The sequence below is a fragment of the Atractosteus spatula genome, chromosome 5, assembly GCF_055471065.1.
Source record: "Atractosteus spatula isolate fAtrSpa1 chromosome 5, fAtrSpa1.hap1, whole genome shotgun sequence".
NCBI classification, from domain to species: Eukaryota; Metazoa; Chordata; class Actinopteri; order Semionotiformes; family Lepisosteidae; genus Atractosteus; species Atractosteus spatula.
In genome coordinates this window covers 9375050-9395390 of record NC_142710.1, presented here as the reverse complement: position 1 = coordinate 9395390, position 20341 = coordinate 9375050, and the positions used below count along the sequence as shown (strand labels likewise).

Below are 20341 nucleotides of genomic sequence, written 5' to 3'. Positions count from 1 at the left end.
TTTGTTTGATGATCTGAAACATTTCAGTGTGACAAACATGCAAAAAAATAAGAAATCAGGAAGGGGGCAAACACTTTTTCACACCACTGTATATGTTCAGAGTACTTCCATTTGTCCAATCTAGTATACCTAGATTGTCATTCATATTAAAAGGAATGACCCCCAAGGGCAGCCCTCCTTGTAACATGTAACGTGGTATGGCAATACATACCCAGCACGAGCTCTGATTATTCCTGACTGACAGAAACAGCTTTTCTCCCTGATCCCTATGTTGTTCCTGGTCCCCTGTTGGACCCGCTTCTCTTACATCAAACAGCAAAATGGCAGAATACAACATCTTTAGCTGGTCAAATCTGCTTCTCTTGAAGAAGCTCTCCGACAGTGAGTGACTGATCCAGTGGTCTTTCCCCTCCAGCCTGACGGCCGATGCAGTGGTCAGCAGCACCTGGAACGCTCCTTCCCAACGGGGCTGCAAGGTGCCTAAAGGAAACTTCTTGACCCAAACCCACTCGCCAGGGAGCAGATCATGTCCTCCTTCTGGTTGTGGCCCCAGGCCTCCAGCACCCGGTCTCTGTCAAGAGCTGTATGTACTGCCACTGACAATCAGTAATTCAACTCAAAGTTCCTTTGGTTAAGTCTGGGCTGCCCTGTGTCCTGACAGCGCTAGAAACCATTGTGTTGCAGGCCCGAGGAGCCTCCTGTAATTCCTGCAGCCATATGCCAGCATGTACCATCCTGATGTAGGCCTCACCTTCTCTGTCCTGTTGTCCAGGCCTTAATGCCGCCTGTCTTCGGCTAGGGCGTTCCCCCTTAGCCACCAGTGAATCACTTTTACAATGTCCCTTACACTGCATTTTTAAAGCACAATGTTTTTGCAAAATTTATAATGGTTTTCTGTGTCTGTCAATGACATTTCTGTAGTTAGCAATCAGCTGACACCTGTATTTACTGCACAGGACCTCCCACTGGTCATGTTAGTGGGATGTCTTTGATGGTGTTGAGGTGCTGTATCCCCTGTGTGTTCAGGAAAGGAGAAGGAGGAGAACTCATAGGCTCTCCTACTCATAGGCTCTCCTAGGCTCTCCAGGAGAGAAGCTGTGCAGGAAGTTGCTCTGAGACTCCTGTCAAGATTCTGATCACCCAGTAAATAAACCTGTGAATTTTGGTTTTTCTTTTTTTTTTTTCCTAAATAATGCTTTTGAATATGTAGTAATATGGTTATACATTAATCAATGTTATACTCAAATAATTTTAAGATCAAAATTTTAATCAAGACTGATAACTTTAAAGGCTAATAAAACTAAATCATAATAAAATGATCACAGTATCTTCACATACATGATTTGTGTGTCTAGGAGAGAGCTGTAATCTGCTACGTCTTCATGCACGCTTTGTGTATGCGTTTGTTCATTACCGTTTTTATTTCTCTCAGTAATTGCATGCTTTTTGTTTTCTTTTTTGGTCACCACGCGTACAGTTTTCTTCCTGCATATCGCTTTTACTGTTTCGGCTGCCTGCATATTCGGACGGCTTTTTCCACATCCAAATCTTGCTCCCTTAGCAACCTTCCCCTGAGTGCATGATCTTTTATTACAGGTTCTGTTAACTCTCCACACTCACGTTTTGCTCCGTATTCGCTACTCAGATATCGATCAATCGTTTCACCTGGTTTCTGTGCACAAGTGGAGAATCTGTGTCTCTCATAAGTCATGTATCGTTTCGGAAGGCAGTATTTTCACACGTATCCAGTATAACTTCTAACTTCACGTGTTCTCCGGCTTCAGACTGAAAGCTGTTCTAAACCTCCAGCGCTTCCTCCCCGATTATATGTAATAAAATGGACGCTTTCGTTTCATCACTTCTTTCATCCGCAACAACTGTCGATGAATACACTTCGAATCGCCGTTTAAATCGATTCTAGTTTCCAGCAGTATTACCTGAGGACTGCAGACTGGGGGCGGCTGGAACTTCTCCAGTTTCACCGGAGTTTTCTTCCCTTTGTTCAGTTTGCTGCAATTCCTTCCTTGACCCGTGTTTACTGCAGCAGGACCGATTCTGACACCATATCGTGATTTAGGGTTCATTTATATAAAAATATCTCCAACACAAGGAATGTGTTTAACTTATCTTTCTAATTGAACGGTGAGTCAGCAGTTCGCTCACGGGTCAGCCACCTGCGACCTCACACACTAGCTTACTCCAGGGAGTGTCTCACAATTACTAGACCAACTAAAACACAAGGGAGTGTGTTAAAACTACCCAATGACAACCCCTCTGTGTCTCTCCCGTGTCCAGCAGCTCTGTAGTGGTCAGTCAGGGTGTGAAGGAGGGACAGTGGTCCTGGATGACTGATCTCAAGCCTGTTCTGTATGAACCCCTCTGTGTCTCTCCAGTGTCCAGCTCTCCTCTGTCCAGGAGCTCTGTAGTGGTCAGTCAGGGTGTGAAGGAGGGTCAGTAGTCCTGGATGACTGATCTCAAGCCTGTTCTGTATGAACCCCTCTGTGTCTCTCCAGTGTCCAGCTCTCCTCTGTTCAGGAGCTCTGTAGTGGGTGGTCAGGATGCATCAGAGGGAGAGTGGCCCTGGATGGTTTATCTTCAGATCACTCCTGTCAACACGAAACCTGGAGAGTATTTTGAATGTGGTGGCTCCCTGATCAGTAGTTGCTGGGTTCTCACTGCAGCACACTGCCCGGAACTGTGAGTAACTACAACTCTACTTTACCCAAAATATAATAATAATAATAATAATAATAATTGCTTACACTTATATAGCGCTTTTTCTGGACACTCCACTCAAAGCGCTTTACAGGTAATGGGGATCCCCTCCACCACCACCAATGTGCAGCCCCACCTGGATGATGTGACGGCAGCCATAGTGCGCCAGAACGCTCACCACACATCAGCTATCAGTGGGGAGGAGAGCAGAGTAATGAAGCCAATTCATAGAGGGGGATTGTTAGGAGGCCATGATTGATAAAGGCCGATGGGGAAATTTGGTCAGGATGCCGGGGTTACACCCCTACTTTTTTCGTATCACCCCTACTCTTTCGTATTATACGGGTGTATTATTATTAATAATTAATAATAATAATAATAATAATAATAATAATAATTTCTTACACTTATATAGCACTTTTCTGGACACTCCACTCAAAGCGCTTTACAGGTAATGGGGACTCCCCTCCACCACCAGCAGTGTGTGCTCTCTCCCTCTCTCTCTCATTACAGGGTGACTCTGGGGGCCCTCTGGTGTGTAAAGAGAACAACAGATGGGTTCAGGTCAGGGTTGTGAGTTTTATAACCAGTGAGAACTGCAAACCCCCCAACACCCTCAAGGTCCTTACCCGGGTGCTCAGCTTCAGGCCCTGGATCAAGAAGAATACAGGTGTTTGAAGCTTCACCTGATGCTGAGGAACAGCACCCCCTGCTGCTTCAGAAGCTCAGTGCAGGCTCTTCAGTTCACATATCTGACTGTTTGAGAAGAGCAAGAGCAGATTATCTGACCTGCTGCACAGTTCCTCTCCCCCCTGCGACTCTTGGCTCTGCTCTGCCTGCTGTGAGAGATCACTTGTACTGAGACTCAATAAAGCTCCAGTCATTCACACTCCTGTGAACTAGCAAGGAGAGGATGACCTCAGGAATAGTGATTGTGTACATTTTATCATTTAAATTATATTAAAGAGAAAGAATATTGCTGTGTACATTTTCATATTTAGCTATCATTACCATCTGTGTGTACAGATGCAGCCATTCAAAATGCGTGAGGTATTTCGCGGCATACCCCGGTGGGCGTGTCACAGTATCACGCGGTATGACGCAGTTAACGTGTTGTCACGTGGTTAACTATCCGGCGTCGCCTTGTAAAACCGCCAGGGGGAGCTTAACCTCTCATGTACAGCATTTGAGCCTTTAATTTTGAACTGTGTATTACAGCATGTTAATCATCAGTCATTAAAATGTTGGTATATTTTATGAAAGCAAGATTGCTCAGTTGGACAAAAGTACACAACCTACCTTTATCAGAAATATTTATGCATCAAAGCCTTTACTGAAGATATTACTAATAGTATTAATAATGGATGACTTTAGACAAGCTGTATACTCAAAGTATAATTTCTTTAGCACATTTGTACAAGCACTTGGAATCTGTCCAAGCCATACTTTGTCAGGCATTTTGTTTTACTTCAACGGGCATAAAAACTTCCTTGCTTTTAACAGGGCGTTTCATAATTTCTATGAAAATGATTTAAAATGCGACACTTATCATTCAACTAGAGCTTAAAATATCACAAGGATCCTCAAGAGCACAGCAAAGAGTGTATTAAAAGACACTTGTATTTATCAACGCTTTCTTTTCCGTATACCAGATTTTATGGAACCACTTCAGAGGGGTGTCAGCCAGTCAGATTCCAGGAATCGGCAATTTAAAGGAAAAATACACACCGGTATTCCATTTCTCCCTAACGATTTTAAGCATCGAAGTATTTAACTAGCATGTGAAATAGCGTGTGAAAAAGTGGTAGTTTTAAGCTTTTCTGCTAATATAATATGGAATCGTGTATCTAAAGAATTTAATAACGATATGATTATAGTCGTGTACTGCGACAGGGCTGTCTAGGGCTGTTTCGCCTCCCTGTTCATGCAAGCTGTCTTGTAGCCGACTGGTCTAGGTGCGTGACTACCAGCTGACAGGTTGTGTGTTCAAATCCAGCTGGTGCTGGACTTTTCTTTTAACAAACATTTCTTCGAAAAAATAGAATAGCGATATTATGGACAATCAATTGACTTTTATATTTCAAAATATCGCAACATGATCGATATTTGCGATATTTTGAACACATCTTCCCTTCTGACAGCGGTGCCTGCTTCTATTGTGTGTGTGTGCAACAGAGTAAATTTTTATAGAGAAATGGAGGCTGGACAGTATGCGTTACAATATAAACATTTATATTGATTTAAATCGTGTTCTGATTTATATCGAAAACGCGTGTTTAATTATATGTGTTTTTTAATCATAATCAGGCTAATGCAACATAAATTGATACAGTATCTTTGTCTTCTAAGTATCTTAATAAACTTTCAGCATAGCTTTCTACCCGTCAAGATTTATATTTCTTGGGATTTTGGGATCAAACGTGGAAGGATTAGATTATAATCGTTTTTATTTGTCAAATGCGTGATTGTATTTCTGAATGTTATGTGACACCTACAGTTGTTCACTGCTTTAAATACAGTTTAGAAATTAAGACAATACAATTGAGAAAGTTATGTGTAGCACTTTAGATCTTTTTTCTGAACCAGGGAAAATCTGATCATGTTTCTCTATAACAATAATAAAAAAAACTTTATTTTACATATCGCCTTTAAAAGTGGCATCTCAAAGCAATACAGTAGATCGAAAAACAGTTAAAAGGGACCAAATTAAATACCAGACAATCGCAAACGCATTTTCAATAAAATTATTTTATTCATTCAGCAGTTTGTGAGAGGAACATCCAGCAGGGAGACACACACACACTGGTTTTCATTGACAAAATTGTTTTTTTTCAATTCCTCTTGTCTAACAGGAATGTTTTGTTTGTGGACAGACTGTTAGACAAGAGGAAAAGACCGCCTCCTCCTACGAAGTATTAATCGCGTATCTAAGGAAAATTGCAGTATACCTTTGTTCATGCACATCATTATACAGTACAGTATCTCAATTTGTATTTCGATAAAAAAAATCGTTTGCCCAGCCACTACTGTTGTTATTGTTTTTATCCTGTAAAGCGTTTCCTTTTTCTGCGTTTTCCATTTCCTTTATCTGATCACTCGCTGTGAGTCATCGGACAGTTTCTGCTTTGTGTAAGGATGGTGAGAAAGCTGTGTTCAATGTATTTAAGGGACTTAAAAGTAAAAGAAGATGCTTCATATTGCTTGACTAATTTTAAAAACCAAGTTATAAATGCAGACGCTCCCTCGGTGCCGCGCCGGGTGTAAATATCAAAGTATACATTCCCAACAAGAATTGTACCCATCTGTCATGCAAATAAAACACCTTGAATTGAATTGAGGGAGAGATGGGGGTAGTGGGACAGAGATACTGTAGACAGACTCAAGGCAAATAAGATACTTTTGGGTACGCAGGCATTCACGACAGCAACATACGAAACGTTTGCACGTACTGTATAGTTAAGTTATTACTTGGTTTTCAAAGTGCAACGAAATACAATATTGTTGTTGCTGCTGTTCTGGTTGTTTTTATCCCGTAAAGCGTTTTGAGAAGCCACCTTTAAAGGCGATATATACTGTAAAACCACTGATTCTTATGGAATGTGTTCCGCAGGAGATTCAAATTTTTATTTATTTATTTTTTAATCGCGTATCTTAGGAAATCTCAGTATAACTTTGTTCATGAACAGTGGCATGTTACATTATCATTCGTTTTTTTAACAAGGCTCGCCAGCTAATGTGAATCGAAACCTGTCTTGCTAGCTTTTAAAGTCGTGGATGTGTAAACTGTACTAGAGGGCATGCAAGTTACTTTGCCCCCTTTCAGCTGCAGGGAGTCCCTCTGCTGCAACACACAGCAGACAGAACGGGAGACTATTGCCTTTCATATCTGACACCAGTGAAGTAAAAGGGGTGTCTAAAGGGGTGATTTCAGACCACATTTTAGTTACTTTATTTTGTTTACTTTTAACATTTCTGTAATTTACAGTAGATGTCACAATAGAAGCCCGAAGCCTATTATACTCAGTCTAGCCTTGGATCCTCTGAGTCTCTTGACTCAGTTATTGCATATTAATTTCTTGAGATACGCGATTCCATATTATATTCCCTTTTAATCAAATTCTAAAAGTATGCTTGTTGACTCCGGTATCGCGTTAGTTAAAGACTTCGATGCTTAAAATGTTTAGGGAGAAATGGAATACTGGTGTGTATGTTTTCTTTAAAGTACCGAGACCAGCCATATACTGTATGTTTAAGTTCCAAAATTAATATCGTTTATGGACTTCACACGCGTTGCAGTATGCTCCTATTCTTTTTATGCTCAGGCACTAAGATCTCCCTTCTGCTTTGTATAAGGATGGTATCAAGAGCAATCTTAAGTGGTGAGAAAGCTGTGTTCAATGTATTTAAGGGACTCAAAAGTAAAAGAAGATGCTTCATATTGCTTGACTAATTTTAAAAACCAAGTTATAAATGCAGACGCTCCCTCGGTGCGCTGCTCTGGTGCGCCGGCTCTTACACAGTGCCTGTCTGCCGTAAGCGTTACAATATACATTCCCAACACTGCTTGTACCCATCTGTCATGCAAATAAAACACCTTGAATTGAATTGAATTGAGGGGAGAGGGGGGGAATACTAAAGCCAATACTGGCTCAATACCCTCAATGGGCTTTGACGTGCTAATGCGTTGGTTTAACAGTCCGGGTGTGGCAGGCTTCCAATGTCAACTCGACTCGATTGGAAGACAATGAACGTATTTTAGCCCTAAATGAATTAATAGCAAACATGGTTTACATAAAATACATTTTTCCAAGAAAGTTTATAATAATACGATCTATAGTTGAAATCTGAGCCTACTTTAAAAATAAAGGAAAAGCATTTTCAGAGAGCAATCATGCTGTGTTTATGTAGAAAAAGCGATTAGGTTTATGAGCAATCTAATTACCTATTCGCTTAAAACGCTATTAAAAATTTACTCTGTTGCACACACACACACAATAGAAGCAGGCACCGCTGTCAGAAGGGAAGATATGTTCAAAATATCGCAAATATCGATCATGTTGCGATATTTTGAAATATAAAAGTCAATTGATTGTCCATAATATCGCTATTCTATTTTTTCGAAGAAATGTTTGTTAAAAGAAAAATCCACCACCAGCTGGATTCAAACACACAACCTCTCAGCTGGTAGTCACGCACCTAGACCAGTCGGCTACAAGACAGCTCACATAAACAGGTAGGCGAAACAGCCCTACACAGCCCTGTCGCAGCACACGAATACCGTTATTAAATTCTTTAGATACGCGATTCCATATTATATTCCCTTTTAATCAAATTCTAAAAGTATGCTTGTTGACTCCGGTATCGCGTTAGTTAAAGACTTCGAAGCTTAAAATGTTTAGGGAGAAATGGAATACTGGTGTGTATTTTTTTCTTTAAAGTACCAAGACAAGCTATACACTGTATGTTTATGTTCCAAAATTAATATCGTTTATGGCCTTCACACGCGTTACAGTATGCTCCTATTCTTTTTATGCTCAGCTACTAAGATTTCCCTTCAGTGGTAAAATTCAATACCTACAACGGGCACAGCAAAGACGTTTACTGTAAGTCTTTCTACGACAGACCAACGGACCACGAGTGCCCCTGTCGGTCAACCAATCACGTACTGCGGTGCCACGCGTCATCTTGCGTCATACTGAGCGACGTCACCTGCGGTACGTGTCTGTAACGCGCACTTTGAATGGCTGCATCTGTACATTAGGTATGTATTACATTACAGTAGTGTTATTATTTTCTGCTACCAAAATTTACCTTTGAATTTTCTCTATGTGGATGTAAACCTGAAAGAGGCACATCATGTTCACAAGCTCCAGTATAATAACAGTTTAAAATTAATACGTCTAAACAGCATACAACTTAATTCTATAATTGGAAAAGGATGGTCCCTCAGCACTGACCAGGAATGGAAACCAGTGTTTTCTGGCAACAGCCCAACTGCTCCAGGAGCCACGTTAAGCTTCATTGCTCCACCTGGCAGTTTTACAAAGCACTGCAGTCACACCACTGAAAATTTCTAAATAGCTGCGGTCTCCCGCAGTATCTCGCAGCTGCTGGACTGTGAACTACTGCAGTATCCCTCGCTGGCACCGGCTTTTATAAGAGAATCTGGGGCTCCTGTGTCTTTACACACCTGCACTGGCTTTTATAATAAACTTTATTTTATATAGCACCCTTAAAACGTTGGTGTGTTATTGTGCTACCCCTAAAAGTGGTCTTACAGTGAGCTGCAGTTTTCCTGATGTGCCTGAGCACCACGGGGGCACTGTTTCTCACTGGAATAATTCTACTGAGATGCAGTTCCCCTGCTGTGTCTGAGCAACATGGGGGCGCTGTTTCACACTGGAATAATTCCTTTGTGCTGCGGTTCCCTTGCTGTGCCTGAGCACCATGGGGGCGCTGTTTCTCACTGGAATAATTCCACTGAGCTGCAGTTCCCCTGTTGTGCCTGAGCACCATGGGGGTGCTGTTTCTCACTGGAATAACTCCTTTGAGCTGCAGTTCCCCTATTATGCCTGAGCACCATGGGGGCGCTGTTTCTCATTGTAATAATTCCACTGAGCTGCAGTTGTCCCGCTGTGTCTGTTCCTCGGTGAGTTTGTCCGCTTGCTGTTGTGACAAACGTGGCTGCTGTGCCTCCAGGTGCTCGCCGCGGTGTACAAGGCCCTCTCCGATCACCACGTCTACCTGGAGGGCACACTCCTGAAGCCCAACATGGTGACCCCCGGACACGCCTGCACCCAGAAATACACGCCCCAGGAGATTGCCATGGCAACGGTCACCACCCTGTGCCGCACCGTGCCCCCCGCTGTGTCAGGTCAGGGGTCGCGGGATTGGAGTGCGAGTGTGAGGAGGTGGGGGTTACATTTCGAGGGTGTGGGGTCCGGCGGTTGTGTGACGCCCCTCTCTCTCTCCCTCTCTGTCCCAGGGGTGACGTTCCTGTCCGGTGGGCAGAGCGAGGAGGAGGCCTCCATCAACCTCAACGCCATCAGCCAGTGCCCCCTGCACAAGCCCTGGGCCCTGACCTTCTCGTACGGCCGCGCGCTGCAGGCCTCCGCGCTGAAAGCCTGGGCAGGCAAGAAGGAGAACGCCAAGGCCTCCCAGGAGGAGTACATCAAGACAACAACGGTACTGACCCACTGTCTCACTGACTGACCCACTGACTCACTGACTCACTATCTCACTGACTGACCCACTGTCACACTGACTCACTATCTCACTGACCACTGACCCACTATCTCACTGACTGACCAACTGACACGCTGACCCACTGACTGACCAACTGACACGCTGACCCACTGACTCACTGACAGACTAACTGACGTTCTGACACACTGACTGACCCAGTGACGCAGTGACTGACCCACTGTCACACTGACACAATGACATGGAGGAGAGCACCAAGCCCTCACAGGTACTGACACACCGACTGACGCACTGAAACCTGCCACAGAGAAACAGATCAGGACCGCTTCCTGCTTTTTAAGGAAATAAGTGCCCTGGATAGTAGATCAGTGAGTGTTTCCCTGGGGACCAGCAGTGAAGCCGGGTGGAGGGGCAGTCTGCTGGTCGGACACTCTGTACTGAGCCGGTGCTGATATCTGTCTCTCCCTCTCTCTCAAACTAACAGCCAGGCTGCGGTCGGGAAGTATGTTCCCACCGGAGACAAAGGCGCAGCCGCCGGAGAATCCCTGTTCGTTGCCAACCACGCCTACTGAGAACACTCCACCCCTGGTGAAGACACGCCCCCTGCCGTGACATCAACGCGGTGGGGGCGAGACTCTCGAGGGGAGACGTGGCGAGACGGACAGTGCCTTCAGCCAATCGGGCGCCTGCGTTTGTGTAGTTAACCGTGCTGTCCTGGTAGTTGTAGACCCTATTGTGTGATGTCACTTCCTGTTCCATGTTGTGCCGTCTCTCTCCTTTTTGCCTCTAATATTGGGGAAAAAATTAAATAAAAGGTAACCCACAAATGCTGGATTTTGAGTTTTATGGGGAGATGTTGTCAAATTGTTTCGCTTCTGGAGCAGTAAGTGTCTTTACTAGGACAGGAGAACTTACCCCTGTCTCCTGCGGTCAGTGAGCTTGTAACTGAGTCAGGAAGTCCAGCAGTGATGTGGACTCAGGGTCACTCCTGAGACTACACTGTGTGAATGAAGACTGCTGGAGGTTCAAGGGGGACTGTGGCACTCCTGGGCTGTTCAGGGACAGGTCAAGCAGAAAGAAAATATAGCATTTTGGCTGCAGAGTCTCTTCAGGCCTGAGGCAAGACGAGGAGAGCAGGAGAGTCCTGTGCCGGTAGCCTGAGACTGTTGGAGGGAGGAGGGGATCAGGCCAGCTGTTCCTCCTGTCCAGTCCAGTCGAGAGGACCAGGGACAGCCTCTCTTCACCTCCTCACTCAGACCTGTTACTCCTGCTGCCCATAGGGACACCCTCCCCTCCTCCTGTGCCTGTTGGTCAGTCTCTGCTGGAGGGAGCAGGTGTTCAGTCCAGCCGGCTGTCCAGATGGTTCTGTCTCTTGATCTCAAGCAGCTGAACTTGAACAAGCTAAACTCTAGGTCATAACTGAGCTCCTTAGTTGGTTTCCAGTAGTGTGAGTGGTCATGACAGGCAGCCCTGAGCTTGAAAGCTGATACATGTATTACCCCAGTACTGGACACCACTGGAACACTGGTCAGCTCAGATACTCGACACAGCTGGGGCTGATGCTGACCAGTACACACTTCCACAGGAAGAAGCATTAACAGATAATTCCCCTCCAGTGTGTGTGACAACAGGAGATACAGGAGTCCTCAGGTGTGTGTGTGTGTGACAGACAGGAGTCCTCAGGTGTCTGTGTGTGCGTGTGACAACAGGAGAGACAGGAGTCCTCAGGTGTGTGTGTGCGTGTGACAACAGGAGAGACAGGAGTCCTCAGGTGTCTGTGAGACCAGTTCTTCTGCACAGGTACATTTAAACACTAAAACACATCTGCCACACAAACAACAGGCCTGTGCTCAAAATAACTTGGCCTTTGTGTGCTTCTGAGATCCAGCCCTGTGGTTTGGGGGGGATTGAGAAGAGTAAAAACCACACTGGTATCTTAATGAGAACTGAGACCACTGATATGGAGATGAACATCTTCCTGTCTGAAACGGCCTTTAGCTGATCCCTCTCTCATTTTGAGGCAGCAGGAAGCTGTGTGTCATAATAATAATAATGAATATTATTTTTAAAATATTATTAATTAAAATAAAATATAGCTCTTTTCTGGATACTCCACTTAAAGCCCGTTACAGGTAATGGGGATCCCCTCCACCCCCACCAGTGTGCAGCCCCACCTGGATGATGTGCCAGTACTCTCCCCACACAGCAGCTCTCAGTGGGGAGGAGAGCAGAGTGATGTAGCCAGTTCAGAGAGGGGGGTTACTAGGAGGCCATGATTGGTAAGGGTCCATTTGGCCAGGACATTTGGCCAGGACGCCGGGGTAACACCCCTACTCTTTTCGAGAAACACCCTGGGATTCTTAATGACCACAGAGAATCAGGATCTCGGTTTTATTTCTGATCCAAAGGATGGAGGCTTTTTCCAGTATAGTGTCCCCATCACTATACTGGGGCATTAGGACCCAGGACCCACATAGATCGTAGGGTGAGCGCCCCCCGCTGGCCCACTAACTTACTTCTTCCAGCAGCATCCTTAGCTTTTCCCTGGACCAGACTCACACCTGCTGAGCTTCAGTGGGCTGCCAGTTGCAGGGTGATATGGCTGGCTAATATATAAGACATGACCACATTCCACAGACACCACCAGACACTTCTGAAGAGCTCTGGCCTGGCCATCCCAGAGACCTGCTCCATCACACACTGAGACTCTGGACTGACCAACACCAACTTGTGAAGAGCTCTGGACTGACCATCCCAGAGACCTGCTCCATCACACACTGAGACTCTGGACTGACCAACACCAACTTGTGAAGAGCTCTGGACTGACCATCCCAGAGACCTGCTCCATCACACACTGAGACTCTGGACTGACCAACACCAACTTGTGAAGAGCTCTGGACTGACCATCCCAGAGACCTGCTCCATCACACACTGAGACTCTGGACTGACCTACACCAACTTGTGAAGAGCTCTGGACTGACCATCCCAGAGACCTGCTCCATCACACACTGAGATAAAGACTTTACAGATCAAGACCCATGACTTTTTTTCAAAGTTCCAAAGCAATACTATTATACATTTGGTTCAATGCTCCTGACAATACTGAATTTGCAATAACAACAGGGGAATTACTGCATGAGTTACTTAACAATATTAAAATTGGAGAGGATGAGTAATATACAGTACACATTCTTTAACTCACTAGTTAATAACTAGCCTTATTATTATTAACTACTTATTATTAATAACTAGCCCTTTGACCATAATATTCCAGTGGAAAAACTACCGTAGTCTAAGAGTGGTCTAAGTGCTAATGACATTGTGCCAGTATCATGCTAACAAAGTGGCAGGCCTGTGCTTCAGTGTGTCACTGCGCTCCACAGACACTCTTCTGAAGAAATAAGCAAATAAGATGTTGGTGCTACAATCATTTAAAAATAAAAGAAATCTCATTCATAATTAAAGATGTTTTCTTGCTTAGCTTAACACCCAGCCACATGTGTAATTAAAGGACATTCATTTCCAATGGCTTTTACAGGCTGTGAAATGCACAGTACACAAAAGATTCACCATCTCAACATCTGAAAAATAAAATCTGAACAAAAATGACATGTCTGACAGAGCTCCCTTGCGAAGCTGAAATGCAGCATGCACGGTGCATCCGAGCAGCTTTTACATTTCAGGAGAAACTTACAGTAATTCTTACACATACTGTAAATCTGCAACCAAGACAAAAACGAGTCATTTCCTATCATGCAGACCATTAACTCGTGCATTCTTGCTTTTCCGGTAAATTTGTTGACGAGCTACACTGTATAAAAATGGATGTTTTAATGCAAAAGTGCCGGCGAGCTCCGACTCATAAGGAGCTTCAGATGTTTTGTAGATTTCAGCTCTTTACAGTAAGTGTAGCCGCGTTCTGCTGATCTGCTGTGTGTTTTGCTGTATGACGCCCTGTCAGACTCCAGGTCTTTTCCTCCCAGCTGAAGGCGGGAAGAACCACAAGGATTTCTTGTGTCCCCGCGACTGAGCTTTTTCTCAGCCCGCTGTTGCAGTTTTGATACTTGATCTAACGAGCGCAGCGTGTACACCTCATTGTTTTATCTGGGAACCGATCCAGGAGGAAACGAGAAGAAAGCGTCACACGAAGTGTGGAAAAGACTGGCCAGGAGTCTGACGAAGAGGAGAGGAGGGAAAGAGGCGCACCCCCGAGGCCCCGCTGGGAGTGTGCTCGTCACTCGTTACACCGGACAAAAAGCAGGCGCGCAAACACGCCGAAACTGCGTGTGAGGGAATTTAATTTCTGCGTGAGTTTGACTCGGACAGGTCAGCTCGTCTCGCCTCAATTCCCTTGAACAGAAGTTGCAGAGGAATTTCATCTTTGTGGATTGTGGATTATTTTCGTGAGCGCTTCGTCTTTGGTGACTAAACTGAAAAACAGGTCGTTGACGGACCTTTTCATCACCGTTTCCGTCAACTGCATTAACCCCGATTCCCACGTGCAGCAGCTGACAGGGAGGCGAGCTCTGAGCCGAATTCCTGGTTCTGTGAGGCCCTCTAGTGGTGACCAGCGGGATTGCGGCTTGCTGTGCCACAGCCAGCAATGGGAACATCCAGGTGGGGCTGCACACTGGTGGTGGTGGAGGGGATCCCCATGACCTGTAAAGCCTTTTGAGTGGAGTGTCCACAAAAGTGCTATATACAGTAAGTGTAAGCAATTATTATTATTACATCAGTGCCTAAGGGACTGATTTTCTCTATGACTCTACAATGAAGACTCTCAGTAGAAAAGGAGGAACAGAAGACAGGGGTCCCCCAGAACCAGTGCTGGGAGCCCCTGTTCCAGATCCTCTCACTGTGTCTGGAGCTGCTCTGCTCTTTGCTGGGGACTCAGAGATGGGGGGACCCCTTGATCACATGTGAGGGGAAGGAGTTCCAGTCAGTTCAGCCCCATGAGGAAACAAACAGGAGACGCCCCCACAGCCCCCACAAGACCAGAGGGTTCTAGATCACATGGCTCCCTGTGTGTGCTTTGTGTTTTACAGCTGTGACACAGAAGGTGAACATTTCAAGAGATGATCTTCCCAGGCAGCTTGGAGGTGGGGTGGGGTTTGAGGTTTGGGGTCCCCCGTGTGCCCCACTGCTGTGTCCCCTGAGCAAGAAGCAAGAACAGAGGCTGGTGGAGAGAGAACAGATGTCTGATGCAACAATCAATGAAGTGTTTTATTAAGTGCTGTTCAGAGGACAGTGAAACAGAGAGCAGCCCAGAGCAGCAGAGGAGGAGCCTTCATCACCGTGACAGAGACAGGATCCCCAAGAGAGACAACAGACCAGAGCTGAGTCCACTGGGACACAGCAGGCTGGGGGAGACAGGACATGTGGTACAAAGAGGTAACGTTTATCTTGAAGTGAATCATGGGTAATGCTTTAGTTATTCAGTTCTCTGCAAAAAAGCATTAGATCTGTGTTGTGTGTAGAGCTGTGATAAAAGGATTGTCTCAGTGTGAGCATTGCATTGCCAAATACAAGATGCATTAAATAACAGGAGCAAGAGCTAGGAGCTTAGTGCAATGAGAATGTACCTTTTTCGAATATTATTTTATTTTGTTTGGTAAGTCCAAGTGAACAGTGTCCGCGTGCTCCGGAGAGTGATTTCAAAAACGATCACGATGATGAGGGCATAGAGTGAAGGGTGGACTGAAAAAAAAGAGTTTTGTTTTTTCATGCTCGAAAATTAAAAACAATACATTCATAAGTCTTTAGAGGAAATTCATCATAAAAAAAAACATGTTTAGACAACTGACACAATCTAAATTGTGCTGCAAAGTCCCAGAGGGGTTCAAAGCCAGAAAAAGGAACAGAATATGTACAGAATTACTTCTTCGCTGCTCAGGAGCTTGTGGACGAGCAATTGATTGATTGACCTGGTGATAGTAATTTACCCGCATAATGTTATTTGTGTACAGTTGTGTCACACACTGGGAATTGTTTTAAGTGTTAAAAATCGGTAAGTATGGAATGAAAAATCAATGAGCCTGTCGAAATTGCGCTGGTCTGCATGGCAGTAGGTTTGCAGCCTGTGTACACGTTCCCACAGAAGACGAATCCATGACTTGATCAAAAATGATTGATTAAAAAAAATCTATACAGAAATCCCTAAGAGAAAATGGATAACCAAAAAACAAAGCATTTTCAGACAGCGGACACAGTCCCAGCAGGATTCAAGGCTGATAAAGACAAGAAGACTTTCAGAATAATTTCACTACTGGTGAGAAACCTGGACTGATTGATTGATTGATTGATTGATTGGGTGGTTGACCAACTTGATCATGGTGTGAGCATAGTTCTCTCACACATTAGGATTTTTTTTACCAGTGCTAGGAAAATAAGCAAAACTTAAAAATCTGACAGGATGAAATGGATATCTGAAAAACAAAGCCTTCTGGGGCAGCTTGTCTGAATCGTGCTGGTATCAAAGTCAGTAATTTTTATAGCCTGTGTATGTGTTCACACAAGAGACAATATCATGAAAGGTATGAAAAGAAGACAGAATATCAGCCCTGAAGTCCAGCCTGCAGCAGGGAGAGAGACACGTCCATGTTCCAGGCTCTAGAGGTGTCCAGTGAGTGGACAGGACTCAGGGTGTGGAGGTCCAGGTGGTCAGCATCAGGGACAGGACAGCCAACAGCAGGACAGTATGTCCCAGGGAGGGGGCACTGCTGGGTGTGGGGGTGGTGGTGACCACAGTGTTGGTGTTGATGAGGGGCAGGAAGGGGCCCACGTTGCTCTGCAGGAAACTCTGGTATCTGGACACCTTGGGGAACACCCCCTGCTGCAGGGCTCGGGCCACATGCCCCTTTTGTTGGACAGTGTTGTCCACTGCAACAATGCTGGCCTGAATCCAGAGAGAGTCCTGTTGACACACCAGGGGATTCCCTGAGTCTCCCTGGACAGAGAGAAACACAAAGATAGAAGGGTTAATACATTGTTGCCTGAATATTGTGTTTTAAAGAAGAAGCAGGAGATTTCAGTGTCTGGAGGTCTGGGTACCTGCTGTAGGTCCAGCGATCCGGTACAGAGGTTGTCAGCTGAAGAGACGTTCACACACGCGGTGATCGCTGTGGACACTTGCTGGAGAGTGTTCTCACCTGACAGTATGGGGACACATGGGAGATCTTAGCTTTCAAGACAAAATTGAGGGACAATATAACCTCTCCCACTTCCTGACTCATCTACCTGGCACTGTGTGTGGAGAAATGTTGGTCTTGTCACCCCGCCTCCAGGATAGAGGTGTAAGAAAGGAACGTGTTTTGATATTTAATATTACCAGTTCTCAAAGAACAGCAATTTTATCTTCACCCACTCAACACTCAACACTCAACATGCAGCAATTTCAAAGAGATTCTGAACATTTTTCCCTAGAGTTCAGCCTGTGAGACTGTGTTGCATATAAAGGACTCAAGAAGCTGTAGTGTGATCTAGTCCTCCTCCTGTCCCCTTGATATGCAGCAGTATTTTATTTAATGCAGTTCCTGATATCAAATTAGGAAGCTATTACTGTTTTTTACCATTAACGTTAAAATCAATTGCTTAAATCCATGGAAACACCACTGTACATAAAGGAACAAATGAAATTGTGCAAACAAGTGGAGCACATGGATAGAGAATGCAATAGCGCTGTCCACACTGGGGACCTGGGGGATCCCACCCCCAGTATTGGTGCCCCTGCATACAGATGTACAGCTGGGCCAGTTTGTGTGCAGTACCTTGATCAATGACAACAGCACTGCCCACACGGTGAAGCTTGTGTCCCTCTCTCTGATCCTGGAATATGATCCAAAATTCTGGTCTCACCTGTCCCAGCTGCGTTGCCCCAGCCAGTGACCCAACACTGAGTTCCAGTGGGGAATGAGACTCTCTCCCCAGCCAGGCAGATGGGCTGGATGTAGTCAGTGAAGGAGACCTTGGTGTCCAGTTTCAGGAGGGCGATGTTGGTGCCACCAAGCTGGCTGGTTTGGATACTCTGGACCCCCAGGGATCTCTCGAAGCGGTTTGAGCCATTCTGCTTCAGTCTTCCCAGGATCACTGTCCACTCCTAGACAGTCACCGGACTGGAGGGACATAGAGGAGGGAGTACAGATACATTGGACAGCACAATGTATCAACACTGAAGAGAAACTCACAGGGACACTGACCTCATTGTCTCTCAGTCTAAAGCCCCCTTGCACTGTCTGTATCTGGAGTCCTGTTGGAACATGTATTTCCACAGCACTGCTGTCACAGTGCCAAAATTAAATGCATCATTCTGAGTCTCAGTTGCATCCATTCCTGTGTTGGTGTGTGAATTACTGTTGTATTAACTCAGAGTGTTTGTGACATGAATCGTTATGTGGTGAGTCATCATTTTTTGCTTTCTAAAGGGTCGTGGTGTCTGACCTTATTCCTCTCTTTCTGGCTCTGGTCATTCTCCTGTCTTGGTTTCATGATGTCATTGTGTCCAGTCCCGTGTGTCCCAGTGTCTGAACATGAGAACGATTCTACGACTACTTGGGTATTAATTTAACTGTTTTAATAGATGTTTAATATGGTCACAACAGAATTGTTTCAACACCATAGGTGAAGTCTTGTTATTTTTCACCTGGGAGTGAGGGACAGGTAAGGTTGGTCTGTAACTGGGTGAGAGGGACAGGTGGGGTTGGTCTATACCTGGGTGAGAGGGACAGGTGGGGCTGGTCTGTACCTGGGTGAGAGGGACAAGTGGGGTTTGTCTGTGCCTGGGTACAAGGGACAGGTAGGGCCAGTCTGTACCTGGATGTGTCACGCCCTCTGCAGCCAGAGGGCGCTCCTTCTCTGTCCTGTCTCTCATTTCTGGTTCTCTGCTGTCCTTCTGGTGTTTCTCTCTCTCTGGGGCTATATATTTCCAGGTCTTCCAGTCTGCCTTGGCTCAGCACTGACGTTCGGATGTCCTGAGACCCCCCTAGCACCAGGTCACCCCACGTCTACTACCTGAGGGCATAGGTTTCTATACGGCATTCCCTGAACAGCTGAGCCCAGGCTAACCCCAGTCTTGCTGCTACGCATATGGCCTTTTCGCTCTCCTGCCATTCCATGGTTCGTCCTTTCCGACATCCGTCACAGGGTGAGAGGGACAGGTGAGGTTGGTTTGTACCTGGATGAAAGGGACAGGTGGGTTTGGTTTGTACCTGGGTAAGCACTGTGCAGCTGTCATCACCCAGTCACCAGTAACAAGGGTCCCTCCACACACATGACTCCTGTTTCTCTGCAGGCTGGCCATCCATGGCCAGGACCCCTCTGCAGCTGACTGACCCGCAAGGAGGGGTGTGTTGAGTTTGGGCCTCCCACAGGCTTGTACTGAAAGAGACAGTGAGACAGCAGAATCACCCCCAGAGGACTGGACAGATTTCTCACACCCAGCCCTCCAATATCACCACATGACTTTTTACACTCTCATTAGATCCTATGCAGAGGTCATAGGAAGATCATATTCAAAATAATGACAAATAACATACAGTGAAAGAGTGGTGTGAATGAGGACCATACATGTTGTAGGAGGGAGCTCTGTTTGAAGTGGCATTTCCAGACATGTGATGTTTCAATGGAACACTGATGGGTAAGGAAGTGAAGGAGAAGTAATGCAGGTGATGGGACACAAGTCAGGAGGTGGAGGCAGTAAAACCATGGGAATCATGTCCAAACAAGCTTGAGACTTAACTCTGTGTTTGCCAGTGTAAGACACTGCAATCACCTGCCCAAAAATAGCCTGCAGTGAGCTGCACTGATATGGAAGCAGAAACACTGCTGGTGTTTGCTAGACTTGAATCGATGGTTGAGAACAGATTCCAAGGGAAACCCCCAAAAGATGAATACTGACAAAACCATTGAAAATGCGCTTCAGAACCTGTTGACATGGTAAATTAGGGTGTGATATACCGTCTTTAGATTCAGAATTACTAATCAAACTGCCCAAAGAATCTTCACATGGCAAACAAATGTCAATAGGTGGCACTTGTGTTGCGTTAGATGTTAGTGAATTTTTTGCTTAATTTAATCTACACTTAATATGGAAGTCATGTAACTAAAGAAAAAATTCAGTAGCTGAAAATAAAAATAAACAAAGAATAACACCTTTCCCAGTATCATTAACAATATTAATTTTTTGAATATACCTATATTTATAAAGCTTGGAGAGGGTCAACACCCCACCTGTTGGACTCCAGGCAGGCAGCAGGGGGAAGGAGAGTGGCAAAAGAGTTGTCCCAGTGTTCCAGGGAGGGTTGACAATATTTCAGGGGAAATTGAATAAAAGAGCAGACAGCATGGCAAGTATAGAATGAAAGAAACATTGATCTCCACTGTCCTTCACCCAGACATCTGCCTAACGATACCATTGTGCATCAAGGTG

The 20341-nt window shown here is 45.2% G+C and overlaps 2 protein-coding genes across 5 annotated transcripts in view; one reads left to right on the top strand and one right to left on the bottom strand.

The window, feature by feature from the left end:
• Nucleotides 1-10750, top strand: part of LOC148834017 (fructose-bisphosphate aldolase C-like) — a 62704-nt gene extending 51954 nt beyond the window's left edge. Inside the window, exons 2-4 of the mRNA XM_088916271.1 lie at nt 9415-9589; nt 9701-9969; nt 10009-10750. Of these exons, the coding sequence (XP_088772397.1) occupies nt 9487-9589; nt 9701-9927 (330 nt within the window). The 5' untranslated portion in view covers nt 9415-9486 and the 3' untranslated portion in view covers nt 9928-9969; nt 10009-10750. The remainder of the gene's footprint in view (nt 1-9414; nt 9590-9700; nt 9970-10008) is intronic.
• LOC148834015 (butyrophilin subfamily 1 member A1-like) overlaps nt 1-20341 on the bottom strand; it is a 318969-nt gene that overhangs the window by 221643 nt on the left and 76985 nt on the right. The gene's annotated exons all lie outside the window — the stretch shown is intronic.